The 21,306-nt window shown below is 43.5% G+C and overlaps 2 protein-coding genes across 4 annotated transcripts in view; one reads left to right on the top strand and one right to left on the bottom strand.

Moving 5' to 3' along the window:
- PLCE1 (phospholipase C epsilon 1) overlaps positions 1 to 21,306 on the bottom strand; it is a 268,999-nt gene that overhangs the window by 20,084 nt on the left and 227,609 nt on the right. For all 3 annotated transcript variants that reach the window (XM_084903476.1, XM_084903478.1, XM_084903477.1), the window contains 5 exons: positions 17,709 to 17,838; positions 12,598 to 12,719; positions 11,543 to 11,660; positions 6,295 to 6,426; positions 4,723 to 5,013 (listed from right to left, as the gene is read on the bottom strand). In XM_084903476.1, coding sequence (XP_084759602.1) covers positions 4,723 to 5,013; positions 6,295 to 6,426; positions 11,543 to 11,660; positions 12,598 to 12,719; positions 17,709 to 17,838 — 793 coding nt within the window. The remainder of the gene's footprint in view (positions 1 to 4,722; positions 5,014 to 6,294; positions 6,427 to 11,542; positions 11,661 to 12,597; positions 12,720 to 17,708; positions 17,839 to 21,306) is intronic.
- LOC311632199 (small nuclear ribonucleoprotein G-like) lies at positions 10,603 to 11,179 on the top strand. The gene has a single exon (XM_084903334.1). It carries the CDS (start codon positions 10,720 to 10,722, stop codon positions 10,990 to 10,992), a length of 273 nt encoding a protein of 90 aa, XP_084759460.1. The 5' UTR covers positions 10,603 to 10,719; the 3' UTR covers positions 10,993 to 11,179.

Raw genomic sequence — 21,306 nt, 5'->3', positions numbered from 1 at the left:
ACCTGACAAATGTTCCCTCTGATAGATTCCTTCCATGTGCAGAGCGAACTCTGCTACATGGACCGACATCAAGGAAAAGTGTGGTGAGCACCACGGAGCAATAAGAAGTTGGCCTCCACATGTCTCGTGTGTAAAATTTTTTCCGCGTACGTGGGGTTGGCTGGGATTGCAGGCCGGAATCCCTGGGGTAAGTGCTAAGGCACAGGAAAGCTACGTGGGTTCCATCTCCTTATCTATAAAATCAGTGCCCTGGACCCCACCTCTCAGGCCCACCCAGTCCTCATGTGACTGATTCGTTGAGGCTGTCTTGCCTGCAGGAAGAGAGAATTCTCTTCCCAGGCCACCCTGTGACAGAGGAACATAGACCTGGGCTAGGAGGGCTAAGAGGGGGAAGCAGGCTAGCTGGTGCAGAGTTGATGAATGTGAAATGGATATATATTACTAAAAATTACAGCGGCTCAGCTTACTGTGCTCTGTGTACCAGGCCCCATTCCACACACTTTACACACATCAGTGCTTCCCAGAGGTATTCTCATTTTATAGATGAGGAAACTGAGGCACAAGAAGTGAAGGAACCCAAGGCACACAGTCACTAAGTGGTGGATGCTGAGGTTTGAACCGCGGCAGCCTGATCTAAATCTCTACAACCGAGCCGCATAAGGTACACCTCACAGGCGTGTCATAAATAAGAAAATGTGTGTAAGTCTCTACCCAGCATTCGGCACATATGGCTCATAGACTATCTCAATAAACAGTAGGTAGTAAATTATGATTATGATGCCAACACCCATTTGGGTTTGAAGTCTGATCCCAGGAGGTCTGTGTCTATCCTTGTACTTTCTCAAACTTTTAAGCACTTTTTCTTTTTTTGTTGTTAATTCTCACCTGAGGATATTTTTCCATTGATTTTTTCCCCCCTTTTTTTAAGGCAGAATGGAAAGGAGGGGGAGAGACAGAGAGAGAAACATTGATGTGAGAGGAAAGTCACATTGATTGGTTGCCTCTTGCACTGGCCCAGACCAGGGAAGGGATGGAGACTGCTACTGAGGTATTTGATTCCTTGACTGGAATCAAATCTGGGACATTTCAGTTCATGGGCCACCACTCCATCCACTGAGCCAAACCAGCTGGGTCTAATCTCATTTAGTAACTCAACAGGTAAACCTGATCCAGGCAGAACTGCTCATCTACACTAATACAAGAGAAATATGCAAATTGACTATACCTCAGTGACACCCTCAAGCAAACCAGGAGTATGCAAATCAATCCAACAAAGATGGTGGATTAATTTGCATATGCAGGCACAGAGGGCAGGATGCCTGCTATGAAGCGGAGGGCGGAGGGAGAGACAGGAGTGGCGCTCCGGCGGGAGCAAACACTGAAGGCTCTGCCAGGAGTGAAGGTGGAAAGGAGTGAAGGTGGGAGGTGGTAGCTGGAGCGAAGGCGTGGGTCCCGGGTGCCAGAGGAAAACCAGTGCTGGCAGCTAGGAGAAGGAAGGCCTATTCTTTTTTTCTTTTTTTTAATATAGTTTATTGATTTTTTTACAGAGAGGAAGAGAGAGGGATAGAGAGTTAGAAACATTGATGAGAGAGAATCATCAATCAGCTGCCTCTTGCACACCCCCTATTGGGGATGTGCCGGCAACCAAGGTACATGCCCTTGACCGGAATCGAACCTGGGACCTTTCAGTCCGCAGACCGACACTCTATCCACTGAGCCACACGGGTTTTGGCGGAAGGCCTATTCTTGCATGAATCTTCATGCAACGGGTCTCTAGTTTTGGAGTAAAGGTAGGACCTCAGATCTAGCCCTCCAATTGTCCCTTAGGCGTGGTCCCAGGATTTCACCTGGGGCTATAGTTTTAAAACCCCTGTTGTCAGCAAGTGAAGGAAGGTGCATGAATCCGTGTCACCTGATCACGCCTCCCAGACAATGCCTGGCAGATCAGGCTTATCATTACCTGTGTGGTCTCCTATTTATTTAAAAACCCTGTATTAAGTAGGCACCATTCCCGTAATAATGATGCCTATACTTTGGGGCTAAAAACGTCATCATAAAGAGTTTGACAATCATTCAGGAAAGCATGACCATATTAACAGCTTTTCTTCTGATGGGGTCGCGTGTCCTTATACTTGTTCTGCTCTAGGTGAAAGAATGCTGATGATTGCCAGCCATCACCAGGCTTGCATACCAGGCTCCAGTCAGTTTCCAAACTCAAGAGTTGGTTTCACTGAGTGCAGACCTGGGCTATTCCTGGCTCCAGATCACTGCAGACCTTCTTGGAGTTGATGGAGCCACTAGAAATTCTGGGAAGAGATGACCCTAAGATACTCCTTTGGGGCATCAGGGTCCTCTGACATCCAGGAAGTGGCAAGGCAGATGATCCATGGAACACAGTCGGAGGCTAGAGGGACACTGGGAGAGTGTTCTCTGTTATTTGGGATGTTTCATGGAATATCAAGTGCTCCCTAATCTAGGAATTCTTTGTAAAAATTAAAAGATAGTGAGTCCAATAGACTCTGATCTATTTGGACTTGCAATCCACAGAAAAGTGCCTAAAAACCAAAGAACTACAGACTCAGACTGCAATGGGGCGGGGGGGGGGGGGGCAGTCTGTTTCAGCTCAGCGTGCATTTATTGAGCACCCACTGCATGCAAGGTATTAGCCAGGCTCTATGCCCAGTTTGGGCAAATGAAGACCACTTTTACAGGTGAGCATGGTGAAACTGCCTGTTGCTTGTGCTTTGTCCAGCGTGGGGATGCGTGTCATCATTGCCCGTGGCATTGGCTCAGAGAGGCATTATGGCAGCACTGTCTCTCAGGCTGGAAGACTATGTGGAGAAACTTGAGGATAAACCATCAACAGAGCCATCAACAGAGTCCCCCTGAGGAGGCAGCTCGAACAGGTACTCCCAGATTGATTTGGGAGAGAGGCAAAGCCTTCAGGGGTGAGTGAAGGCCGAGCTGTAGCCTCCGTGTGTGCTTCGGGACTTGGCAGGGGTGAGGGGGTGGGAGGTGGCAGTGGTGGTGGAGGAAGCAGGAGGGGCAGCTCCTTTCAGCAGTGACTCCCTTTGCCATCGGTGGAGCCGGTGTGTCTGCACCAGCCTTGGCGGGCCCAGGAGAACGGGCACATCCAAAACCAAACGCATTTCCATTTCCTTGAGAAAACCGTTTTGCTAGTGATTTCACTTGACTTAAAATATTTCAGTATCATAATAACCCAGGGCGCCAAAGGGCTACAGACAGGGTCAGAGATGTGAGCCCGCAAGCCACTCGGGACAGATTGAAAAGAAACTTTTATAACTTTGAAAATATTTCATTATTATTTCCACTGGCGAGTCCAAATCCTACTGTTTTCATAACTTATCAAAAACACTTCATCATCGTTAACGTTCGTGGAATGCTTTCTCTGTGCCAGCCACTATGCTAAGCAGGGTACTTCACCTGCATCGTGTTATTTCGTTTCAATGGAAAGAAGCGAATATAACAAGGGCAGGAAAAAAAAAATGCGTTGGCAGGGTCAGCCATACATGGGCACTGTTGGCACCAGTGCCAGGTGGCGAGCTGATTCGAGAGCGAAAGGTGTGGTTGACCTTGGCTGGAGGCAGGGCTATGCTGCGGCTGGCGGGTCAGCCCAGTTGCTTAGGATCTGATTCAGGTCACGTGAGAGGGACGAGAAGGCCGCTTGGCTGTTCCAAGGAAAGACTGTGGCTTCCGAAGGTGCTTCGAGGAAACATTCCTCATCGACTTTATCTTCTGCAGCTCCCTTCCTGCCCCCATAACCAAGTAGAAACAAAATACTTTGTCCTCTCCACGCCCAGAGTCCTTGAATTCATTACTACTAGTCATTCTGCAACCTTGAGCAAATCCATCGCTCTGTGCCTAGGTTTGCTCATCTGAGGAATGGGGATCATAAAGGTGTCCACCGCTTAGGGTTGTTGCAAAGGGTAATAGGGAGTCAAGGAAAATTCAGCCCCGTGTCTGTCGTACAGTAAGTGTGCAATGAAGGGTAGCGCCTCCTCAGGTATTCCTGCTAAGAGAGTTTCAGCAGCAGTGGAGAAAATCAAACACTGCTTTTTCGGTTCTCCATTTCCATCTCCATGGATAAGGAGCTAACATGCAATTTGCCTGGAGTAATAACTACTTCATGACTGCAAGGAATAGCTTACCCAAGGGTGTAACTCTCTGCCCCAAAAGGTCTTTAGAAACAAACTAGACACAGCCCTAAACAGTGTCGTATTTAAAGACACACATGAGTAGCCTTATGCTTAAAAAATGCTTTAAGAAGGGAGCAAGAAAAAGATTACAAGGGACCCCTTTAAGGTTCTTTCTTATCGCCTTCAGTATCAAAATCACCTGTCTTCACTCTTACCATAGGTGTGCCCCAGTCTGGAATCTTTCCCCTCTTAACTAAAATGTTGTTTGTTGCCGAGACCGGTTTGGCTCAGTGGATAGAGCATCTGCCTGTGGACTGAAAGGTCCCGGGTTCGATTCCGGTCAAGAGCATGTGCCTTGGTTGCGGGCACATCCCCAGTGGGGGTGATGCAAGAGGCGGCTGATCGATAACTCTCTCTCATCGATGTTTCTAACTCTCTATCTCTGTCCCTTCCTCTCTAAGAAATCAATAAAATATATTAAAAAAATAAAATAAAATGTTGTTTGTAGAACTACGTTTCCTGAAACACAAGAGCCAAAGGAGGGAGGTGAGGAGCGGGCCATTACCATCGGTCTGGTAGTTGAGTGCCACGAGCTGTATCCCGTGCAGCCAGAACATGAGGGGGTTGGGGTTGGAGGAGTCGATGCGGGTGGCAGCCGGGTAAGTCCTCAGCAGCTGACAGGCGGTGTGCTGGATCAGTTTCTGAGAATACCTGCGACACAGACGTTTGGCGGCATTTTCATTCAGCGAGGAGATATGGTAACATTTGGGAGTTCTAATGATAGCGCTGAGGGACGTGGTTGGGCTGAGGGGGGAAGAAGATTCCTCCCAGGCCTGTCGCATTCCTTCATAGGAACCTAAACCCCCCAAAAGATTAGCCTCAGATTAGTGCAGGACACTTCACATGTTCTAGAAAGATAAACCTGAACAACATCTCCGTAAAACAATCATAACCACGGAACACATCAGAGTAGATCTTAATAGTGGGACACTATCCAGTTACACTATAGTAGGGTTACACTATACTTGAGCCAAGTCCAGTGGCCGGCAAACCCATTAGTCAACAGAGCCAAATATCAACAGTACAACGATTGAAATTTCTTTTGAGAGCCGAAAACCGACTTCGGTGCATGGGCCACGGAGTTTCAATCGCACTGTCTGTGCGCGCCCATGTGTGGTATTTTGTGGAAGAGCCACATTCAAGGGGCCAAAGAGATGCATGTGGCTCGCGAGCTGCAGTTTGCTGACCACTGAGCTAGTCCACCACCTTGAAACAAAATGATAGCTACTGAGTTTTAAAAAGAGTGCAGAAGCACCAATTTAAATTAAAAGCCTGGCAGTGCTTTGCCTCATCTGTCCTGTGGATATGTTTGAACAATACATGGCAATATATGTACAAGGGTATTCACTTCAGCATTTGTTATAGGAAAAAATAAAAGCAACAAAAAAACCCAGGAAGCAATCCAAATGTCCCACCAGTGAGGAAGTGGTTAAATGACAGTGTGTATACACAATGGAAAGCCACAGAGGCATACCGGGAATAAGGTAGATATATGCTCAGAAAGCTATTTGGAAAGTTACAGCAATATAAAAGTTATACAAATATGTTTGGTTATATCCCATTTGGATCACCTTAAAAAGAACCTTATTCTTCTTGAACAAAACACAATAAACCTAACAGTGGTTACCTCAGGGGACTAGAACCGAGCCATTCAGAATAGAAAGGAATTTTAATAATACCCTGTATTGTTTGAGGTTTTTTTTTATAACTATGAGAATTTATTACTTTTATAATAAAAAGTAATTAGTAATAAAATGGATATAAAAATGGATATATCTTCTGGAGTTATAATGGTGACGAGATCAGTTCCAAGAACCACTCGAATGTTCCAAGGTGATTCCAATTTTTCCCTATTGAGGCAAACACTGTTAGAACATCTTTAGCAAAGTGCTATGTTTTAGGAAGTTAAACATGTAAACTTGAAAAATATTTCTACTACACTTAAGATAACATAAACACTCATGGAAATAAAAAAAAAAAAGATAGAAAACGTTCAAGGGAAGTGCTTTGACAGTAAAACGTTGGACTTAGGCAGCATGCGGAATTGAGCAAAGGTATTGAAAGAAGGTGACTTTACTTTTTCCAGATGTTTTGCTAAGTGATGCCGTCTCCCCAGGGCTCATTCTGCCCGGATTGTTGCCAAAAATGGACTTTCTGCTTTTCCTTTCTTTTCCTCTGTTAGAGCCAGATGCATTTAGAGTTGACAGGCCTGTTCCCATAAAATGAAAATAAATAAGCCAAAAACTACAAGCGAGGGAACTCGACATTTTCCATCCCTGTCCGTGTTTACTTTGAAGTCTTACTACTCCCTGTAACCCTGCTCAGAGGACCCGCTCGCATTCTCAGCACTGTTCACAGCAGCCTTGTGGGCTGTGAGAGCGAAGGTTTTCTCTCTGTGGGCAAATGTGACAAGAACTGCAGGATTATCACAGAATGGCCGCAAAATTGCACCCACACGCACTTGTTGGTGCACCAGAAAAATTTTGAAAAACTGCATAAAAAGAAAATGCTCCAGTCAACACTGAATCATCAGGACCGAATTACTCAATTATGAGAGATGAAAGAATGGCTCGGAGCCCGAGTTTTAGCATCATATTGTCTAGGTTGAATTCCTGCCATTAGGAGCCCTGATTTAACATCCGCCTTCTCCGTTCCTCAGTTTCCTTATCTACAAAATGGGTATAATGATCGGAACTCACAGGCTTAGTCTGAGGATTAAACGGGAAATATGTTAAATGACAGTGATATCTCACGGCTTCTCGTTCTCACTCCTGATCCAGCTACTCCCTGGCTCCCTGCTGCCTGGCACAGTGCCTGGCGCGCACAGATCTCTGCTGAACGAAGAAATGAATGCACACCATGCAGACCTGGGTCCAGTGCAGGAAGAGTGAGTTCAAGGCACCAGGATCGCCAGTGGCCTCCAAACTGTTTCCACTGTCTACACTTGTACCCTGAGATAGTAATTCCTTCAGCTGGAGCAGCGTTCAGGAGGCCCTCTTTGAGATGAAAATACACCTTCCCAAAACATCACCAGAGAAGACAGGCTAAAGGAGTGTTTAATAAAAGCATAGACTTTGGGGTTTAAATCCAGTTCCTAGTGGGGCGACCTCCCACAAGCTACCTAACCCTCTGCACTCCTTGCTCACCTGTGCAAGGGCTGTGGTTAGGATGAAATGAGATCATGCATATCTACATACTCAGTAGAGTGACTTGTTCAGAGAGAATGCTGGGTTTGTAGCAGCTGTGGGGCTTCTAAATTTTTTCTCTCTGAAATATCTGTAACCACACAGATGTGCAAACTTGCACTAGTGAGTTCTCATGCTTTATCTTAAAATTTCTTGTGAACTTTGCCCTCTACACAATGATGTAACAGTAGATTTTTCTCCCAAGTAAAACCAGTGAGGGGTCAGAGTGAGGCCCCATGTTCATTTTGGGAGTTTTGTACACATCCTGGCCCACGTCAACATTCCCCAGGGATATGTGGAACCTTCTGTAAACAGCCTGGCTGTTCTCTTGGGGTGGGGCGAGGAAGCAGGAATACGAGCTGGTGATCAAGAGAGGGGAGGAATTTGCCCTGTTGGCCCATCTATATATGTAAAAGCCCAGCAGCCTTTAAGGCAGAATGACTGGAACGACCAGGACTGGTCGCTATGACATGCACTGACCACCAGGGAGCAGACGCTTAATGCAGGAGTTGCCCTCTGGTGGTCAGTGCGCTCCCACAGGGGGAACACCACTCAGCCAGAAGCTGGGCTCACAGCTGGCGAGCACAGCGGTGGTGGTGGTGGGAGCACTAAGGAGCAGCGAGCCAAGTGGAAAGGAGTGAGCATGCAGGCAGTAAGGAGTGAGCAGGTGGGTGGTTAGGAACGAGGTGTCCCAGATTGTGAGAGGGATGTCCGACTGCCACCCCCATGCATGAATTTTGTATTTTGGGCCTCTAGTTTATCAATAAGTTCCAGCAAGCCAGCTACTGTAAATGGTGTGCTAGTCACATTAGGTATTTTATTGTTAATGTTTACGACAACCCTACAAGTGAGAACTGTTCTGTCTCTTTTATAGGAAGGGCCTCTGAAGTGCAGAGAGGTTAACTAACTGCCCTAGTCAAGGTCACTGAGGAGTGGAATCCTGCCACTGAAGCAGGCTCCTGATCTTGGGGAGGTTACTGTACTTCTGGGGAAGGTCATGTCACATGGTCTTCATGCTGCCTCACTGCTCTGAAGATTTTTTGCATATGGCTCCATGGAAGGGACTTGGGATGGTGAAGGGTGAGATGCATCGAAATGGGTAATGTAGCAAAATTAAAATGCATAGTGTAGCAAAATGAACATTTTATGGTATTTTCCCCCCAAGCATCAGAACAAATTATAACCATGATAAATATGTAGAAGGTATTATTGTAACAATAACTCTAGCAACACAATTTAGTGATTTTGAGAAAGTAAGTAAAATTGAGAAAAGAAAAATGTCTGAAACTTTAATTACTAAAAAAAGTTAAACTACAGTATATCTTATAAAGACTGTGTGCCATTTAAACTCTGTAAAAGAACAGTACATTGGGAATTCATATATATAAAAGCCTAAGCGACCATTCGACTGGTAGCTATGACACACACTGACCACCAGGGGGAAGATGCTCAATGCACAGGCATGGAAACATGATGAATCTCAGAGGGAATCAGGGAGGAGTAAGGGGGGAAGAGATTAACCAAAGATCGACCTGCGGGGATCAGGCCAAATCGTGCACTGGGCCTCTGACATCTCCCGAGGGGTCCCAGATTGTGAGAGGGTGCAGGCCAGGCCGAGGAACCCCACCGGGCCTCTGGTTTTAAAAATAAGCTGAACAATGCCACGCGTAGCCTGTACCTCCAGACAGAGGCTGGACCCAATGACCTTTGACTCTTCCAAAATTTGGGCATTTTTGCTCTTTATTTACTTGGTGCTTGAGAAGAAAAGACCAAGCCTGTGGGATGGTTTGGGTGTAGTGTCAGCTGAATTTATAAAGTACAGGAGAGGCAGTGAGTGTGATTCTTGAACAAAGTGACCTTCACACTTGTTCCTGTGAGGAAGGACATGCAGGCCACGAGGCTCTTTCGACAGGAAAAGGATTTTTCCTCATCATAAGAACACTTTCACCAGCTGTACACATGTACTTATGTGAAAGGAGGCCTGGTCTGTGAAACTACACCTAAATGGCTAGGTCCCTGCATGTCTTTGAGATCTCTGTTTGCTATTACTCATTCATATTCTCCTCAACAGAATTTTGCCAACAGATAAGCAGCAGCAGCTGCCAAAATTTCCAAACAGTTTATGGGAGAGAGCTTAAAATGGAGAAAGTTCTATTTATGATTCTTTCCCCCCTTCTGGTGTGTAAAAAGACCACTATTACCTAATTTTTAAATAGCCCAATACCTTTGTCCCAATTTCAGGGCAGAGTGTGAGAACTGATGCTTAAGATAACCCTCTGGGAGACAGGATATGCATTCAGACCATATTGAAAAAAAACACACATGAGGGTTGGTATTTTAACCTTCTCCAGGCCAAGTTTATATACCTTTTGCTAATGTTTAGACAATCTCCCAATTCCAGTAGCTTTCCTGTCCTCTGCAAGGGGGTCCTTTTTCTTAGTGGAAAGAGGTGGGTTTTTCTGACTTCATAGGTTATGACTCTCCTGCTTGCCCTCCACCTCCTGCTGTCCTCTGTGGGACGCACACTGGATGAGCTCACTGACGACTCGCCCGGACACGAGAGGCGAGGCTGTGCGATGCAGACTGACAGGCTTCAGAACCGTAGTTATGCCACTTATTAGCTGAAATGGACCCCCGCCCCCCTTTTTTTTAAAAAGCAGTTCATCGGCACTTTACTTCTAGAAATGGCCAATTGAGGAAACTTTTTCTCCCACTGAAACGCCATCCTTGGTCCCTGTGGTCTGGGTGGAGCTCAGGGGTGGGGCAGGAGACAGAGGCCTGGGACAGTCAGAGCACTGCCTGCCCTGGGCCACAGTGACTAGTTCAGGGACGGGCAGAGGACCCAGTGAAAACCACCAAACTGCTGCTGACCGTTCTGGAAGAGCTGCTTACACGGAAGCTGAGTCTGGAAGCATGTAGTACGGGCCTGCTGCAGCTGCCTTACAGCCCAAAGGGAAGAGGGCCAACACGGCAGAGACCGAGAGAAACAGGGAGAGAGCCCTGGATCAAGCCGTACCTGACACTTCTGTATCCGTGAGCCAATAGGTTTACTTTTTGTGTAAGTCAACTTCTGCCACTTTCAAAGAAGAGTCTTAACTGCTTCACTCTGAAACCTAGAGCCAATTACTTTACCTCCCTTAGACTTTGTCTTTATTTAAAAATGGGGAATAAATGGGTGACGTCAGGAGCAAAATGCTGGGCCGACCGCAGGAGAGTCGGAGAGGCCATGAATTCCGTTTGGAGGTATCTTGGAGCTCGCTTAGATGCCATGAGCAAAGCTCACCCTCCCGAGTTAAAAAAAAAAAAAAAAAAAAAAGATGGACAAGAAGTTATCATTGAAATTAAATGGTGGCAGCCATGTCCAGGGTATATTGCAGGGATTTGATCCCTTTAGGAATCGTATGACAGATGAATGTGTGGAGATGGCAGCTGGTGGGCAACAGAACAATATTGGAATGGTGGTAATACAAGGAAATAGTATCATTATGTTGGAAGCCTTGGAGCGAGTACAAAGAATGGCTATGTTTACCAGAGAAATCAACTGCTTCCACATGTCCCCTCTCCACAGCACCTGTTTCACTACAATATAAAAATCTAGTCCTGTCCATTTTCATGCTGAACTTTTGTTAAATAAACTTTTGTATTGGTCAAAAAAAAAAGGGGGGGGGAAATAAACCCATTATCTCAGTGAATTATTATGAAGGCAGTAAGATGATGTATGTAAAATACACAAATCCTGGTACTTAAATGCTTAATAAATTTTAGCTATTACCCTGTTTCCCCAAAAATAAGACAGTGTCTTATTATTTTTTCTCCCAAAGTTGCGCTAGGTCTTATTTTCGGAGGATGTCTTATTTTCGGGGAAACACAGTAGGTGCTATGAATATTATTATGTTATTGTCATTCTCATTAATAACTATTAGACATAATATGATCTGGAAAATAAATATTTTATGGTATTTTCCTCATGAGCATCACAGCAAATTGTAATAATAATAAATATTTAGGATGTATCATAACAATGATTTCAGCAACACAATTTAGCTATTTTGAGAATATTTACAGAACCTGATTAAATAAATAGCATATTTTTATCTCTTGGCACCTTTAAATGTTTTAGATAATTTTGCCTACTCTTACCTGGGAATTTTACTGCTTGGCAATAGATGACAAGGTCGGAAAGCTCTGGTGCAATCTGTCTGCTCTCCTTTTTATTCTGAGGAAGATAAAATTCTTCTCCCAACTCCATGTCATACACCTAAGCAAGGGAAAATGATACCAGTTGACATGGAAGGTATATGCCATCCAGAAGCCCTTTACCTGCTGCTTTCTCGGTGCATTTCTCCTTGCTCTACGTTCACCCATGTCCTAGCACCTTTCCTAGAGTAAAAACGTTCTAAGGGCAAGTGGTGAGTCTGACACCTGGGTGCAGTCCAGTGAGCCACTGTGGGACAGTCAGTGCGCATTTGTTGAATGAACAGAGAATCGAGCAGGTATCTTCTGTGGCTCACATTTCTGACATTTAATTCTTTTGTTCTCTAACATCCTCAACTGCAACTATGTCTACAGATTTGCTCAGAGCCTATATTCTGTGAGGCACTTGAGGGTAAGGTCTGGGTATCTAATTTATCTTTCTATTCTCAGTGTCCTTCCTCTGTTAACACTTCACGATCTGGCCCCGTTCGTTTTCTTGGCCATCCCAACATCTTCAAAACTCCTAGCAATTCCTTTTTTTTTTTTTAATTTCCAAATTTATTTATTTATTTTATTTTATTTTTTACTTTTAAAAAAAATTAAATTCTTATCTGTGTATTAACTTCTAGCAATTCCTTGAACATACCCGGCTGTCCTCTTGGCCTGTGTGCCCTGTTCTGTCTGTTTGGCCAAATCTTCCTTCTTAATGCTCTGATAACACTGAGGAACACTGCTCTTTTACTTATCAACAAGCATTGTTTACGGGCTGGGCTCCATCACTAAACCACCTCCTGCCCCACCTCAGTGTCTGCCACACAGTACACCTTCAGTAGGTATTGGCTGGATGAATCAGTGACTAACCTTCTACAAATGGCAGGTGGGTGTCCCATAGCATCACCATGTGGGCTTTGGCATCTAAGGGAAAGTGAGGGGAAAGGTGAAGGGAAGGGGCAGGGAGGGAGGGAAGTCCGAGTGTGATTTAACAGAAACCGTTCACCCACCTTTCCTTTGTTGCAGGCGGAGTTATCCGCTTTCTTTATCCTCTTGGGGATTTCTTCGTTATACTCAAACTGCAGCTTGTCGTTACACGACTTGCTTTCAGGTCTGTCTTCTAGAATGTTATCTGAAAATGAGTTTGGCAGGCTTCAGCACACGAGAACCAAAGGCTTCACTCAGGGCTACGTCTACGTCATGGCAAGGATACCCAGACACTGTGCTTGTCGTGAGACAAGGCTGGCTACGTGTTACCAAAATGATGGCTTGCATAATTTTTAAATTTTGTTCAACAATGTGCTTATTTTTTGATTGCATGGACTCATTTGCCAGTGGTTTTGGTACCACACAGACATCATCTAAATGGGAAGGCTCATTTTCATGTAGATGACTGGCTCTGTGCAAAGGTTAGGGAAGATGCTCTGTGGCAAGAAGCTCTCAGCACCCAGGTTTGGGGAAAATTTAGGGTGGAAGCACTTCTAGACGATGGTGGTTTAATCACTCTCACTTTGAAATGAAGCTATTAGCCTTCTCACCTCTAGAAGTGTCAAAACCAGAAGACATCGTCATCAGTAATACAGTTTCCACAATTGTACTTAACTAAAAAGTAAAGTTTTCATACTTGTCTATCAATTGATTAAGTGAGAATCTTGGGGACAGGAATTGAAATATATCTAAAAATATGGAAAGTAAAGTATGAGAGATCCTTCTATACTTTGGTCTTATGTTGAATTTCTATTCAAAGTGACTTTAAAGGTGCTAGAGGTACATCACCATTATGTTCTTTTAAATGAAAAACAAGAAAGCACATTTCTCACCTCGGATTTACTATCTCATCAGACCACATACGCTTAGACCAAAACATCGTTATACCTGATCAGGGCCATGCAGGCTGCCAAGAGGTAAGTGAGATCAATCATTTTACTACATTTTTATTCACGTAAGTGTCACAACCTCATGCTAATCGGGTCTAAGAAACTGGAAACAGATGCCGACATTCATGCAGTTAAAATGGACAGTTTGAGTGGCTTTACCTTCCTGACAGTTAGGAGCAGGAGAAGCAGTAAGGACATCTGCTACAGAAAAACAGAATCAGAAAGGGGATAAAAGTAAGAGAAATTAAGACAAAAAGCCAGATAAATTAAACTCAGGTGTGAAGCAAAGCATAAATAACAACAGCTTAGGTGATAAGATAAATGAAACAAGAACTCTTCCATCGATGCACTATTTTGACTAATAAGAGATGCAAAAGCTAGCAATAAAAGAAGCACGGACATTGTTAATGTGTATCATGCTGCCACACTCACATTTTGCATTAATACTCCCAATAATACATTATGTCCAATGGATATAAGTTGATTAAATTTTTAAGGACCATGTAGTCATTGTGATAGAATATTTCTATATTAAGTTGCAGTTCATATCTATACTGTAGGGCATGTTGAAAGCTAGTCAGGATAAACAGCAAGGTTGAGAAAAATCGATATTTATTTAATGAAATTTAATTAAATAGTTGCTTAGAAACTTGCTGGCTAAAAGGCAGAGTAGTGGCTCCTGAAACACATGAGCCTCATATACAACTTCCTTTAGATTTTTCTGGAAGCAATTTTGGAATTGCCACATTTTTACAGCAAAAGAGGCTTCAGACTAATTCATCTTATGGATGTGGAAACGGAGGCCTGGGGCTGTCACAGGGATAACCTGGGCCCCCAGATTCTCGAGACGGGCTCTCAACCTGGGCTGCTTGCGAGGGCCTCAGAAGGCCTGTGAACACTCCTGCAAATTGATGCAGAGATTTGAGAGCATGTTCATTTCTGGGGGGACTGGCCACAGCTTCCGAGGGACCCATCCTTACAAGAAGCTGATGCAGCTGGGTCTGGCCCTGCCCACAGCAGGCAGGCTTCTCGGTCCTTCTCAGCTAGCCCAGCAGGAGAAAGTGAAGATGGTGGAGGGAAGCAGAGAGGAGTGAGGCAACACACACCACCACCAGAGTGCAAGACTGACAGGACCTGTCACAGGAGCATCAAGAAGCCTGCTCAGGACACTGTTAAACACGTCACGGCATAACTACGAGGCCCCTTTGGGAATCAGCCCGTGAGAGCAATCTTTCAGTGGCCTGTGAAATGACCACGTGGAGGCAGAGAGTTTGATGGCTGCAGGTCCTAAATGTTAGTGCTGGAAGAAGGGAGGACATCAGCCAACAGGTAACAGAGCCTTCTCATTACACACCTGAGGGGCCTGAGGCCCCAGTGTGGAAGGACAATGCCCAAGTCTCACAGTCCATGGGGCAGACCTGGCGGGTCCCCCTCCATGTATACCCCACCCCAGCGCATGCGGGTTTTAGAAAAGCACTCTACTCCTATAGTTTATTTAGTGGGGTGGGGTTTAAATTTTACTCTCCTGAAAATATAGTCATACCTCATTTTATTGTGCTTTATTGATATTGCAGTTTTTTACAAGCTCTTCCACTAGCAAAAATATTCTGACTCTTTATTGCGGTGGTCTGGAACCCAACCCGCAATATCTCTGAGGTATGCCTGAAAATCAGAAAGATCCTTCCCCTATCTGTTCATTTTTAATTTGCATATCAAAACACCAATAATAATAATAATAATAATTAATAATAATAATAAAGTAAAGCCAGCTCCTTTCTTTTAAAAAATATAGGAAGGGAGAGGGAGAGAGAGAGATAGAAACATCAATGATGAGAGGGAATCATCCATCAGCTGCCTCCTGCACGCCCCCTACTGGGAATCAAGTCCACAACCTGGGCATGTGCCCTTGAATGGAATCGAACCAGAGACCTTTCAGTCCACAGGCTGATGCTCTATCTACTGAGCCAAACCAACCAGGGCGCCAGTCCTTTGTTGTTATTAAAAGTACAGAAAAAACCCCACACAGAATGATTTATGATAGAAAATGAATGTATCTTCTAATGCACTAAATTCTTCCAGAAGGAAATCACATCTGGATTGGTTGATTTTTAAGATGTTTTTCGTTTCTTATCTGAATAAATATGTTCTACTAAGGGAAAACATCACCATGACTGTTGTAGGGACCCACGGGGAAGAATAAGTCAATATAAAAATATTTACATTCCCACACTTTTCAAAAATAAAATATAAAAATTGTCTCCCCCCCGCCTCTTTTAACCTCCCCATTAGAGAATATGACCCTCATATAATCTGATGGAATTTCAAATAAATAAATTGGTTTCCAGTTGATGGTATGAAGCAATCACCTAAAGATAAATATTAAATGGATACAAAAATTCCATTTCTGAATATCTAGCTGAAGGAAACAAAAACAATTCTAAAGGTATCTGCATCCTGGCCTGTATGGCTCAGCTGGCTCAGCATTGTCCTCTGTGCCAAGAGGTTGCTGGTTCAATTCAGTTCTGGGCACAAGTCGGGTTTCAGGTTTGATCCCCAAGTAGGGGGTGTGCAGGAGGCAGCCGGTCCATGTTTCTCTCTCATTGATGTTTCTGTCTCTCTCTTCCTCCCCTAAAATCAATAAAAAACATACTTTTAAAAAGGGTGTATGCATCCCTGTGTTCATTGCTGCATTATTCATAATAGCCAAGATGTGGAAGCAACCTAAGTGTCCATGGATAGATGAATGGATACAAAGGATGTGGTACATATATACAATGAAATATTACTCAGCCATAAAAAAGAATAAAATCTTGCCATTTGGTGACAACATGGCTGGGCCTAAAGAGTATTATGTTAAGTGAAATAGGTCAGAAAGAGAAAGACAAATACCGTATGATTTCACTTGTATGTGAACTCTAAAAAATAAACAAATAAAACAAAAAAAAACAGAAACAGACTCAAATACCGAGAACAAATTATTGGTTGCCATTAGGTAGGGACATGGGAGATGAGTGAAAAGGGGAAATAAGAGGCACAAACCTCCAGGTATAAAAAAAAAAAGTCAAGGGGATGCAATGTACAGCATAGAAAACATATTATCATAGTAATGTATGGTGACAGACAGCTACTAGACTTATTGTGGTGTGGACATAAGGACATAAAGGTTGAGTCACCTGAAATTAATATAATATTGCATGTCAACTATACATTAATTTAAAAAACGGCAGACTAGAATTGTATGTGGAGGGGGGTGTACATAGAAAGACTGGTTTGTAACTACTGGCCATGATGGAGGTTCAAGGAGCCAAGCATGACTAGGAGACAGTTGTGCTGTGTGAGAAGCAGAGACCTGGAGGGCAGTTTGGGTGTCTTAATGCCAGTGGTAAGTGGTCCCTGGTCGGTGCATATATGCACATTAGCTAAACAATTATCCTACAGACAAGTAATGCTTTCTACACATACAATATTTACATAAATTAAGAACGTTGGCATGTTTTCCTTACTACACTATTGTCTTACAGTCTATCATCAGCAAGGGTACCTGAGAAGACATTTTGTAATCTGTAACAAATGACACTAATTTAGGGCGAACAAAACACACCTGAAACTTAATTCTCACGTAAGAAGAAGCCTTCACCTGTAGCAATTTCTAGATAACATTATTTGGGTGACTTTTTTGTATTGCGCCATTAGCTTGCCCATGTTTTGTCCCTTTGGTGGGGCTGGAAGAGCATGTGTCGTTGGCTTAGTAATGTGAGGAGGGGGTTGGTGGGTGAGGGAAATGATGCCTCTTTCTTTCATACTCCTAGAAATCAGGAGTGAAAGCTGTGAGGGAGAGCAGAGAGTACAGGAACATCATGCTCCCCCCTGCAGGTGGTGCAGGAGACAGCAACGATTCTGCCACAGTCTACAATTCCTGCTGAGAGCATCAATCAAGCCAGAAACTGTAGAGAAACCCCATTCTCACCTTTTCCTCTAGAAACCCACTTAGGAATGACTCCTGTGTTGCTTCCCACACCTTCCTCTTCTTTCCTTGAGTGGTGGCTGTAGTGGCTAACTTGGTCCTTCTCGCTAAGTGATAGGATTCAAAAACTCTTGGACAATATATTACAACAATCTCTATTGCTGGTCTCTGGAGTGCCAGGCTTATTTTATTTGGGGGAAAAAAAAGACACCAACCCCCCACCCCCCAACAGAAAACCCAGGCACTTCCTTGCACACAGCATAAGGTCTGTTTCTCTTACCGTCAGAGAGGGATTCATAGTCATAATCATACTCGTCCTCTTCATCTTCCTCCTCCTCATTATTAGTAGGTGAGGGGTTGGCATTCCCACCATTGTAAGCCTGAGCTTGCATGGATGCTAACTGATGAGCCTGTAAGATATCAAAAATTAAAGACTGCAGATGCTAAGCTAGTGAACGCTCATTTATAGCTTTCAAAGTGACCATCTCATGCTAAAAGTGTTTTATCCTATTTTGATTCATTTGGGAAAAGAAACAAAAACCCAAATTCACTTGAAGTACAAGGTTAATCATTGGGTGAATGTTAACTTCTCTGCAAGAGGGATCCTGGCGCTTTCAGAAAAAAATCTTAAGGATTCTCTGGGAGAAACCTTGGTGCCTCAGACCCAAATGCTGAAGTGAACCAGCCCACCAATTCTAGAAAAGGAAATCTCTGCTAAGAAACCGTTTTTTTTTTCTGTCTTAAAATAATATTTAAAGGCCTTTGACCTTGAGAAAAATGTTAGAATCCCTATGGATGCAGAGACCAACAGATTAATTTCATCAATCAGATTAATAGGCTTACAAACTTCCAAAAACTTGGTCTTGCTGCTAGGATCACTGTGTGGGGTTATGAGAGGACACAAGAATATAGGTTTGGGCACTTAACATAAGGAAATAATCCAAAATATAAGATTATTTAAGTGTATATAATATTTATACATGTAAATGTATATATGTGGGTGTATCTATAAAAACACACGTACAGTAGTGGACAAAAGTAGGTTTATAGTTGCATTGTGACATTCTTTAATAAAGCTAGTGTAAAAAATCATAGCACATCTTTTTCCATATGAACAATGTAAACATACCTTTGTCCACTCTGTACATTTCTATATCCTTGGTTTAGTATCTATATATCTCTTATAATGATATAAAATGACATGCATGAAAGGCTAACTCTAAAATGGAAATACAGCAGCGTTCTTGACCTGTTTTTGTGGCACAGGCCCCTGGGGCAGTGTGGTGAGGTAGGACCCCTTCTCAGAATGATGTTTTAAATGTATAAAAATCAATATATAAGATTACAAAGAAAAAAAAAAGAATGGTGAATACAGTTATCAACTGTTGAAAAAACAAATCTGTGCAATAGGAATATGGGTTTCTTTATCAACACAGTAAAAGCATATATATATATATATATATATATATATATATATATATATATATAAATATATGTAGGAGTAAGGTTTTTGAAATAGTGATGAGCATACATAATTCTTGGCGACATTAGTAAAAACTGTGATATAATATGAAAAACCTACAGTTTCTGTTGTTGACATAGTCAATGTCACTGTGGTTTGTAAATAGGAGGAAATGCTAAATTTCAGCCAACAGTTAGTGAAAATGAAGATGTAGGTTTTTTTTCATCTAAGTTCTATGACCCCCTGAGTTCTATTTCTAGATATTACCAAGGTTAAGAATCTCTGTAATACAGGTTGTTTTGGGCCTTGGAATTACAGTATGTAAATTTTAAAATAATTATTTATTCCCCAAACTTCTTGAATTGTGGTCATATGACCTTTATAATAAATATGTACACATAAGCAAGATACAGTTCAGGCTATGCCTATAGTTGCTTCCACCTGGATAACTGAACACTGTCCAGGCTGGGACTTCTCAAAGTGGATTCTGTGTAACATCAGCAGTTATGTAAAAACTGACAATTAGCTCTAACCGGTTTGGCTCAGTGGACAGAGCCTCTGCCTGTGAACTGAAGGGTCCTAGGTTTGATTCCGGCCAAAGGCACATGCCCAGGTTGTGGGCTTGATCCCCAGTATGGGGCGTGCAGGAGGCAGCCAATCAATGATTCGCTTTCATCATTGATGTTTCTATCTCTCTCTTCCTCTCTGAAATCAATAAAAATATATTTAAAAACTGACAATTACAGTAACCACAAAACACAATGGAGGTTTGGAAACAGCCACTTAAACAAACTGAAACACATTCCTACTACGGAGCTTCACATGGCCTTTCCTTAAAATGCTAAAGGGCACGACTTGTCAAAGATTTCCAGCACAGCCTTTCCCATGCTTTTTAATCGGGGAATTTTAAATCTTTTTTTTTCAGAGAGTCTCATAGGATTAGCAATCTTCAAAGCTTCAGGGAATCTTCTCTAGACACAAGTGAGCCACAAAATCATGCCTATTTGTCATGGATAAGAGAAGGGCCTCCACACAGCAAGCATTCAAGGGAGAGCCAAATGCTGGGAATGCTGCTGCAAAGAGCCTGGTTGGCCCACTGGCAGAAAATGTGAGCGCTGTAGGCGAGGAGTGGTGCCACTGCAAATTCCCACCGTCTGGTAAACGTTGGAAAGCGAGTGCCAAGGTCCCCAGATGCCCAGATACTTCCCCCAGTGCAAGGAGTATGAGAGAGGTGCCCAAGTGGACAGTCAAGAGCTGACACTGCTATTCTTTGCAATATGCTACTTATTCTGAGAAAGAAAAACAGGACCCTAGCCCTTGAATAAAAGCAATTCAGGCCCTGGCTGATTTTTCTCAGTGGTGAGAGCATCTTCCCACTGACCGCAGGCTCACAGGTTCTATTTTGGTCAAGGGCACGTATCAGTTTGATCCTCAGTTCTGGTCGAGGCACATGTAACCAATCAATGTGTCTCTCTCATATCAAGGTTCCCTCCCTCCCTCCCTCCCTCCCTCCCTCCCTCCCTCCCTCCCTCCCTCCCTCCCTCCCTCGGCTTCACTCTCTAAAAAAAAAATCAATGGAAAAAATATCATTGGGTGAGGATTTTTTTTTTTTAAAGCAATTTAAATATAGGTTAGGGGGTTAGAGTGAAGGGTCAGACGAGGAGATGGGTCTTGGCAGAAATCACGTCTCACTCTTCTCTGTTTCCCCAGAGACTGGGAGTTCAGGAGACAAGGTCAGAATACAGGAGGTCTGGTGGGGTGCAGTCAGGAGGGTTCAGTAAGAGCCTCAGCAGGAGCTTGAGGCAGATGGAGGGCTTCAGAAATCCCACGCTGAGTTAGCCCGTCCTCACCGAGGGTAAGCTCCATGTATAGAAATGACCCAGGCTTTCTAGGTTAGGGGCTGGGTCTGCGCACACTGGAGCTCAAAGCATCCATTCACCCAGCCTGGTATGAATACAGGTCACCAGGTCCACAGCCTGCAGGGCACCTGCAAGTCTTTGCAGACATGACTGTCAACATTCCCTGGGATATCAGGATGGGATGGTCTTAAAAAACTGGAAATGGGATTACACTGTCCCATTTTTCCAAAAGTTGTGGAAATTATATGGTAGAAGTGCCAAGTTACCTGACAATTAGTTGGTTGAAAGAACACAGAAAATAAAGAGGTGGTTAGGAAGGGTTAGCGTGGTTTTACTAACAAATCTCCCACACAGTAACCTCCTTAGGCTTTTGGATAAGGTCTCACTTTGTGGGAAATAACAGATAAGCAGCATTTCCAAACTTCCGGGATGATATATAATAATTACCACAGATTACCAGGTCTGCCTTGACAATTCAGACTTCATTGGGCAGGTTAGAGACCTAAGAATCTATGTTTTTAAGTGTGTTCCAGTGATTCTCATCAGTATATTCTGAC

Source organism: Pipistrellus hanaki (genome assembly GCF_964339955.1).
Source record: "Pipistrellus hanaki genome assembly, chromosome: 14".
NCBI classification, from domain to species: Eukaryota; Metazoa; Chordata; class Mammalia; order Chiroptera; family Vespertilionidae; genus Pipistrellus; species Pipistrellus hanaki.
This window is presented reverse-complemented; position numbering and strand designations above follow the sequence as displayed.